This window comes from Gregarina niphandrodes (assembly GCF_000223845.1).
Source record: "Gregarina niphandrodes unplaced genomic scaffold scaffold00029, whole genome shotgun sequence".
Classification (NCBI taxonomy): Eukaryota; Apicomplexa; class Conoidasida; order Eugregarinorida; family Gregarinidae; genus Gregarina; species Gregarina niphandrodes.
The window spans coordinates 51,712-59,817 of record NW_011645798.1 but is presented as its reverse complement, the minus strand read 5'-3'; the positions used below and the strand labels follow the sequence as shown (position 1 = coordinate 59,817).

Here is an 8,106-nt window from a genome sequence, read left to right as displayed (position 1 = left end):
TGTCCCTCTTCTCATTGATCCACCAGCTTCAGTCCCCCTTCTCAACGATCCACCAGCTTCAGTTCCTCTTCTCATTGATCCACCAGCTTCAGTCCCCCTTCTCAACGATCCACCAGCTTCAGTCCCTCTTCTCAAAGTCCCATCCGCTTCGTATGAGTGCTGCCCACCACGTGTGCCAGTTATAGGAGACCCGGGCACACTCATTCCACTAGCTTCAGTCCGTTTCGTACTTCTGAATCCTCCGTCCGTTTCGTAGGACTGCTGACCGCCGCGTCTGCCGAGGGTGTCTCTACCGGTAGTGTCTCTACCAATCGTACTTCTGCCAATCGTACTTCTGCCAATCGTACTTCTGTTAATCGTACTTCTGCCAATCGTACTTCTTCCAAGCGTGCCAGCATCTTTGAAGTCTCCCAATAAAGGCTCCTCAACATCATCCCGTTCTTCACCACCTCTCGGGTCCCTGTACCCCGCCTTCCTCTGGAGTGTTGCATCTTTACCACCGGTAGCGGCCAGGCTCCATTCTATATCAGCCAGCTGTTTCTTCAGTGTAGCCATTGACTCCGCGTAACTAAGCGTGCTCTGACCGGCGACATGGCCGGTATCATGACCGTCGCCGAATGTATTTACCGAACTCACGCCGAAGCTGCCGTCATAGCTAGCTGCAGTTGTACCACCTTCAGTGGCACCGTCGCTGAACATGCTGTTATTATCGTCCGTGTATCCATGTGGATTGCTGGCCTCGTCGAGGTACAGGGGATTGGTAGGATCCGTTTCATAATCAATATCTGCACTACTATCGCCTGGTCGTCGGTAAATTTTGATTCGCAGAGCGTCTTCTCTCCAGTTGAATCCGTTAATTTTGAATTTCATGAAGGACTGTTCCGGTGCCAGCACCAACGCTTCAACAGGAGCCTTACCAGCGGACTCAATAGTTACGACCCCTGCCACGCAGTCGTCAGTCAGCGGAGGCTGGGAACCGTTTTCCGCAACCAGCATGGCCAACAAACTGTCCACCTGCACACCACCTTCTATTGCACACCTGATTGTCTTCATTTCACACCCGCTCTGATTCTGATTACCCAATGAGATAATTAACCTGATAATTTGCCGCCAAAATGACGACGCAACAACCACGCCCTCACGCACCCAAGAACTTTAAAAGACCACCACTGACTACATGACCACCACTGACTACATGACCACTACTGACTACATGACCACCACTGACGACATGACCATCACCGACTACATGGCAACCACTTCTGGCAACACCGTCAGAAAGAATCACTTGCTGAGACTCCTCTCGGAGATTTTGAACAGCCAGACCCGAACCACCTAGGGCAATGATTTGCCCACAATGAACACTACCACGTCTACTCACTACCACGTCTATCTAGTACAGACCCTTAAATGCCCAAGTGCAAGAAGTATGTGCACTAAAACATGGTCTGTAAGTTTTTCGCATCGCTTTTCAAATATCAACCAACTTGCTTGGTTTGGTTTTGATTGATGCCACCATACCACATTGATTATACAGCAGTGAAACAGCTGCCCAACTTGGAGCAGCTTTCCGGTGTGAAGCAGCTGCCCAACTTGGAGCAGCTTTCCGGTGTGAAACAGCTGCCCAACTTGGAGCAGCTTTCGGGTGTGAAGCAGCTGCCCAACTTGGAGCAGCTTTCCGGTGTGAAGCAGCTGCCCAACTTGGAGCAGCTTTCCGGTGTGAAGCAGCTGCCCAACTTGGAGCAGCTGCCTTATGTAGAGTCACGTTTTACGAGGTTGTTACAGATGGATCCGTCTTTTGACGTGTCTGAGTCGACAGCGGCGGACGGTGGTGACTTTGAGTCGATTACTGTGCAAGTACAGGGTGGGGCGTGTCTGCCATGGTGTGCGAAGGAGTCTGAGGATGTGCGGGAGGTAGTAGAATGTTTAGAATTAATACCGTCGAATTGTAGTGCGACAGTTCGTGCGAGAACATCAATCAAACAGCAGGAGGTGTGCGAAGCGGAAGATGACACGTTCCAGATCATGTTTGATTATCGACTGCCAACGATGGGTGCCGTGGAGTTCCAGTATGGATCTGTGGTTCTTAATTTTTTCCCGAGGCTGAATGATTTCGCCGATGTTGACGTACGAGTTTATACCGGAAGCAAAGCAGAACCAGGTTGCAAACTCGTTCAGGAAACACCATGTCTACCTCTCGTCCGACTTGTCAATGACGGAAGATTCGTAAGACTCTCCGACATACCCAGCAGAGACAGCAATCGCATGATGAGAATTGTTATCCCAAAGACACCCAGCTCGATCTGGCTTGATAGCGTCTACATTCACCCAGCCAGAATAGAAAATGTTGGGTCGTACACGCAACCATTTTTCCTCTGTATTATTTTCTTCTTATTCGTATTTTGATTACCGTGTTGTGGTCTGATTACCGTGTTGAGGTCTGATCGCCATGTTGTGGTCTGATTACCGTGTTGTGGTCTGATTACCGTGTTGTGGTCTGATCGCCGTGTTGAGACCTTTCTGGGACTTGTTTGGATGCGGCGTCAACCACTCAAGGGAAAAAATAACTTTTACAAACACCTCAGGAAGGGAACGTGATTTTGGCTGTAGTTCAAGATTGGGATGGGAAGAGACAGCACCCGGACGTGCACGACAGCAACCCTTATGGTCAGCTTATTGAGTCGGTTCTGAAGACAGCCTCTAATATATATCGATCAATCGAAGGTAACTCTAGCCCTTCAATAAAAGGCGTTGAAGAGATGTTGGTGTATAGCTCAGAAGGTATAACTCAGGAGGTACATACCGCTAGTTACAACGCAATGGGAATAATAAAATTTCTTAATGAGAACGCTCAAGTGTATTTCTGGTGAGTTTGGCGCCCGAATGGCCGGAGTGCTGGCGGTAGGCCTGGATCCGTCGGTTGTGACGGAAGCAAGGCCGTTGACGGCGTCTGAAGTTGGGAGAGCGATAGTGGTGGAGCCGAGTCAGTGGGCCCGGGAAATTTGGCGACATAGCGTGGGTAAGAATTTGGAGAGTTTCTTTAGGGCCAACACTCATAGGCCAAAGCAGCTAATTAAATTCTTCAAGAACAAGATGCCGGGTGTCTTGGAGGATGTTCCTGAATTCCCCTTTATGACTCGTCGACAGTTGGAGGATTATGAACAGCGACGTAGCAATCGAGCAGCGGTACAGATGCTTCACTCTGGAGAGGGTCAGTCTCGCACGGGAGATGGCGTAAGTACGGTTCACTGGTTGTGGCGTGCCTTCGATGCAGTTAGCGGGAGCAACGAACGTTTGTTTTGCGGTGCCCCCTTTAAAGAGGATGCCTCTCCACTTTACCCAGAAAGATTGGACGGTACGGGTCGTATAGGACGGTCACCACCGGCCTTGGTTCTTTGGGCTTACCATGATGGACGAGTGGGCAACATGTCTCCCGAGCAGAGCATACAGAATCTCGCATTACTTGCCCGCTGGCATCCGGCCGCGGCTTTCCGGTACGCGATGTACAACCTGGAACGGGAAGCACCGTTAAAACGGCGGGCCCCCGACCTTTCCGTCGATTTTGATAGCATCTGGCAAGTCACACGACTCTGGCTGCCCGGAGGCCCCGTGCGAAATGTAGACGACATGCTCGGGTCGATGGCGTATGAGGTGACCATGTTCTTACAAAGTATTAAAGACCAGTTCGTGGATCCCAAAAGGGACCTGCCCGTATTCTATCGGTCCATTCAGAATCTGAAGCATACCTTGGCCGGGAAGCACTACGGGAAACTGGAGAGTCGATATCGCGAGGCTTACATCAATTGCAGAGACCGCATGATAGCGACCTATTTCCCAGACGGAACCGCCGCGACGGAACCTTCAGCTGCACAACGGGAAGGGTACCCAGTGGGTTCGAGGAGAAAAATCATCGATGCCGACCACTACCGCCAGTCTTTGGAATTGCGTCAGTGGGCGTGGATGGAAGAAGTACTCGTGCGTACTCTGTTCGACAAACTGGTCTTTTTACATGCCACCAACACAGACCAAGACCGGAACGCGGTTGCCCTGACTCTGCGCGGACCGGAACCTTTCCCGCTCACCTTATCTCAAGATCAACTGCGTTCCAGCTACGACGATGCGCTATCGGACGTGGTAGAACGAGTAGCCATCGAGCAAGCGCACGACTACGCCTGCAGGGTCTGCTGTGCCGCCATTTCTGCCGTCGCCTATTCCCGAGACGCGGTGCTTGATGCACCTGCCGAAGACGGCATGAACGTGGCGGCTAAATGTTGATTTTTTTTCCCCTAACAACAACCCAACATTTGTCCCCCCCCAACATTTGTTGGCGTGAGTTGTTCTAATTAGTTAGGGGGGCTAGCTAAATGTGTCGCACTTATTTGAGTGCTTGTGTCGCATCCACCATGCAACTGCTTCGATGGCTCGGCGATCGCATTCTATCTTCGGTTGTAGAGAAAAAAGATTCATCTCGACGGACATTTCGCATTGAAAGTTCCCTGCTAGTAAGAGTAAACAATCGCGCAAGTGTTTGCACAATCGCGCAAGTGTTTGCACACCCGTGTGGTCAATAAACCATCATTGAACCGTCAGTGGTTCTAGGTCTGACAACCTTGTGCCAGTTCTTATAGAGCATGTCGTAGATAATGGCATAGTTATTTCTCGTATCCATATCCGTAACCTTCATTTGGAACCATTGTTTTTCGTCAAGCTCTTTTAGCGTATTTCTGTAGTCCTCCACGTTGGGGTACTTGATGATTTTTGTAATGAGTTTTGCTCGTTGAAGGAAGTACTTGCTAGCACTATCCCGCAAATTGAAGGCAGCCTCCTCCACACGACTTAGCTCGTGAATCACATCCTCTTGAATCGCAACACCAAAATTGTTCCCGTCTTCAATGCGAGGAATGTTCAGCTGTATCCAAAGCTTAACAGAAGCGACGAGTTCCAGCAGCTCAGCCGATTCCGTCTTCATCCTCTCAATCCGTTTCATAATCACACTATTGGAGAGGGCTTTGGCATCATAAATATACTCTGGCAACTTCATAACTACACCTGGTTGGGTCTCGACCGACTCCGTCTACACAAGATAAAGATCCAGCACATCAGCGGTGGCCACCCAGGTGAGTGAGTGGTGTTTACTTACTCGTAGTCTTTTTCCATTTTCATTCTTGACACAGGCGTCCTTCTCCGATAAAAGGATGATGTTCGGTATTCGGTACATCTCATCGTCGGCGGGGAAGTCCTGTACGTTCATGAGCGACATGGGCTCCGCGGATATCGGCATGACATCGTCAAACTCCTTCATCTTGCGCGGGATTATTTCCTGTAAAACTTGCAACGCCTTTTTGGTCACCTCTTCCTTGAACCGTTCATAATTAGCCTGCAACCCTGGGTCCGTAGCCTTCAGTTCTTTCGGCAACGCACTCGACGCACACTTGCCACTCATTTTAGCCGACGGCAAAATATTATTATTACTTGCGACGCATCTCCACAGACCGCGAAACCGGCCACGACTGACTCCGCCTCCCTACCCCCGCCGCCAACTTCACACACCGGCGACTCCGGAACTGCGTGTGCAGTCCCTCCACCGTCGCTGCCAACAACTGCGTCGCCTTCAGCAACTCCGGCACCACTGCCGTAGCCGCCGACGAGCAAGCCACGCCGCCGCCCGCCGCGCCCGAGTGCGTCGCACGCGTGTGCGCCGTATGCGCCGCCCAGCTGCGCCACGCCGCACGCCACACTGCCGGCCGCACGGCCGTCGGCTGCAGCGGCCCCGCCAGTGCGTCGTAGCCCGCCAACTGCCGCAACTGGAAGAACTGCTCACCGTCGATGCCACAGCGCGCACACTCGGCGGCCGGCGGCTGGAACTCTTCGTCCGCGTCCTCATGCCATGGCGCCTTCCGGCAAATGTTCGACAACTCACGCACCAGGTTCACTTCGTCGCTCTCCGCGTAAAAGACTTCCCGCGCTATCACCTCAGAAACGTCCACTGCTCGTCCCACCGCCGGCGCGGGGACCACCTTCGCCGGGCAGGCCGGCGAAGCCGGCCGCGCCCGTTCGCGGGGGCCGGCACCCGGAGTCGAAGACAGGCGCCCGTCGGCGGACCTGCCACGTGCGGCACGGCCTTCGGCCGCGCCCAACTCGACGAGTTTGCCTGCGGAGTTCGCCGTGCCGGAACTCCGCGGCTTCTCCGCGCCCGCCCCTGCACTAGCCGCCGCTACACCGCTCGCCTTAGCCGGTGATACTTGCCAGCCGCGCAGACGGCAGACGAAGTGGCAGGGGTGGAAGAGAATCTCCACGGGACTCAAGTCGTCCTGTTTCCGCACCGGGACCAACATGTACGGCAGACACGAACGTGTATCCTGGAACAAACTGGCCACGCCGAAGGCACCTCCTTCCGCACCCACTGGCAACAACTCCGGAACCGGCAGCGCCGTAGGGGCGCTCGGCACTGGCGCAACGGGCGGAACGGTAGCAGCAGTAGGGATTCCCGTGGTGAGCACTCCAGTGGGTGCCTCGGCGGGTGGGGCTCTAGCAGTTATGGCAGCGTCAGAAACTGCCACGGGCGGGATCCCTACAGGCGGGATTCCCACAAATGGGATTCCAGAGGTGCGAACTCCAACGGGTGGGACTCCTGGGGTGGGTGGTCCCGGAATAGAGACTCCGGCTGTGGGGACTCCGGCGGAGGGGACTCCGGCGGTGGGGACTCCGGCGGTGGGCAGGGTGGTAGTAGTGGGTAGGGTGGTAGTAGTGGGTAGGGTGGTAGTAGTGGAGATGTCGTCTTCGGCGCAGTCGGCGCGTTTCGCCGCAGCGTCCCGGCTGCTCGCGTCTTCATCGAGCGTGGCTCGGCGACCGGACCGTGCGGGTTCGAGTTCGAATCCGGATTCCGCGCGTTCGAATGCAGCGGGACGCGCGCGCGCAGCCGCGGCGGCCGCAGCCAAGGGGAACTGGCGCCGCGCGAGCAGCTCCACTGCGGAGTACGGCGGCGGCGGCGGCAGCGTCAGGACGCGAGGCGAGAGCAACTCCGGCCCGACGGCCGCACCCCCCAGCCCGGCCGCAGGGGTGTCGTGTACCGCAGCTGTGCCGTGTGCACCCGCAGGGGTGCGTGCGGCAGTGTGTGCCTCCCTGGCGGCGGTCTCCCAGGCCTCGGTCTCCCTGGCGGCGGTCTCCCTGGCCCCCGCCTCGGCCTCGGGGGCGACCTCGGCGGCGGCCTCGGGGGCACGTTCATTGTGGGTGGCAGGGTCGTCTGCGTGACATTGGAGACGTGGTCCGAAATGTGTCGGCGGAAAGTGCGTGGGCGGGAACTGGGTAGGGGGCAGTGCGACGTCCCGGAAATCGGCGGTGAGGTTTTCGCCGAACTGTTCCAGGGTGTGGCGGTAAGCGGTAGGTGGAAGCACGGTGTAGAGTGTGCCATGCACGACAGATCGTGAGTCGCGGCGACTAAGGAAAGCACGAGTCCACCAAGTGGACCAGTCGGTGCAGATGCTGGTAATGCGGACGAGATGGAGACGTCCATGACAGAGTATGAGAGCGAAGTCCGTAGTCGCCTTGGAGCAGCACCAACAGAATGGGTGCACACGTGCTTGTTGGATCCCACGAGCACTGACATAGTTCGCTCCCCATGTGGCATCCGCCTCACTCCCCGCATCCGGCGGCGCGGTACTTGTCGCGGCGGCAGTACCCGTGGCGGTGGTAGTACCCGTGGCGGTGGTAGTACCCATGGCGGTGGTAGTACCCATGGCGGTGGTAGTACCCGTAGCTGTGGTGGGTGGACGGTTTTCGGCTTCGAGCATCTGGCGAAGTTGTTCGTCGCAGCCTGGAAGTGTATAACGATCCGGCAAGGTCTCTTGGAACAGGGCGGCGAGGAGATGTCGGAAGACCCTTGCAATGAATTCGTGCCCGGCGCCGCCCGCGCTCTCATCGCCTGGGTGTGAAAACAGAAGCCGTGCCGCTCGCGGTCCGCGACGATCGCAAGCCAACACTTGTGGCAATTTCCGCACACGCCGTCGCGCCTCTTCGATAAACGAAAGGATCTTTTCCATTATGACATACGCTCGACGCAACTCTAGTAAATATACCAGCCACGTTGCCGCCGACGTCTTCGAAGCC

At 55.4% G+C, this 8,106-nt stretch overlaps 6 protein-coding genes across 6 annotated transcripts; 3 read left to right on the top strand and 3 right to left on the bottom strand.

Moving 5' to 3' along the window:
* Window positions 1-200: 200 nt before the first annotated feature.
* GNI_120750 (hypothetical protein) lies at window positions 201-1,053 on the bottom strand (the record flags this gene model as incomplete). Its single annotated transcript, XM_011133545.1, has 2 exons — window positions 201-334; window positions 378-1,053. 2 exons carry the CDS (start codon window positions 1,051-1,053, stop codon window positions 201-203), a joined length of 810 nt encoding a protein of 269 aa, XP_011131847.1.
* Window positions 1,054-1,177: 124 nt separating this feature from the next.
* On the top strand, window positions 1,178-1,339 carry GNI_120740 (hypothetical protein; the record flags this gene model as incomplete). Its single annotated transcript, XM_011133544.1, has 1 exon — window positions 1,178-1,339. The coding sequence occupies one exon, from the start codon at window positions 1,178-1,180 to the stop codon at window positions 1,337-1,339; it is 162 nt and encodes a 53-aa protein (XP_011131846.1).
* Window positions 1,340-1,509: 170 nt separating this feature from the next.
* GNI_120730 (hypothetical protein) lies at window positions 1,510-2,406 on the top strand (the record flags this gene model as incomplete). The annotated part of the gene is made up of 1 exon (XM_011133543.1): window positions 1,510-2,406. The coding sequence occupies one exon, from the start codon at window positions 1,510-1,512 to the stop codon at window positions 2,404-2,406; it is 897 nt and encodes a 298-aa protein (XP_011131845.1).
* Window positions 2,407-2,841: 435 nt separating this feature from the next.
* Window positions 2,842-4,275, top strand: GNI_120720 (hypothetical protein; the record flags this gene model as incomplete). Its single annotated transcript, XM_011133542.1, has 1 exon — window positions 2,842-4,275. The coding sequence occupies one exon, from the start codon at window positions 2,842-2,844 to the stop codon at window positions 4,273-4,275; it is 1,434 nt and encodes a 477-aa protein (XP_011131844.1).
* A 289-nt stretch (window positions 4,276-4,564) lies between these two features.
* On the bottom strand, window positions 4,565-5,443 carry GNI_120710 (proteasome activator complex subunit 3; the record flags this gene model as incomplete). Its single annotated transcript, XM_011133541.1, has 2 exons — window positions 4,565-5,074; window positions 5,141-5,443. 2 exons carry the CDS (start codon window positions 5,441-5,443, stop codon window positions 4,565-4,567), a joined length of 813 nt encoding a protein of 270 aa, XP_011131843.1.
* Window positions 5,444-5,468: 25 nt separating this feature from the next.
* On the bottom strand, window positions 5,469-8,039 carry GNI_120700 (hypothetical protein; the record flags this gene model as incomplete). The annotated part of the gene is made up of 1 exon (XM_011133540.1): window positions 5,469-8,039. One exon carries the CDS (start codon window positions 8,037-8,039, stop codon window positions 5,469-5,471), a length of 2,571 nt encoding a protein of 856 aa, XP_011131842.1.
* Between the last annotated feature and the right edge of the window lie 67 nt (window positions 8,040-8,106).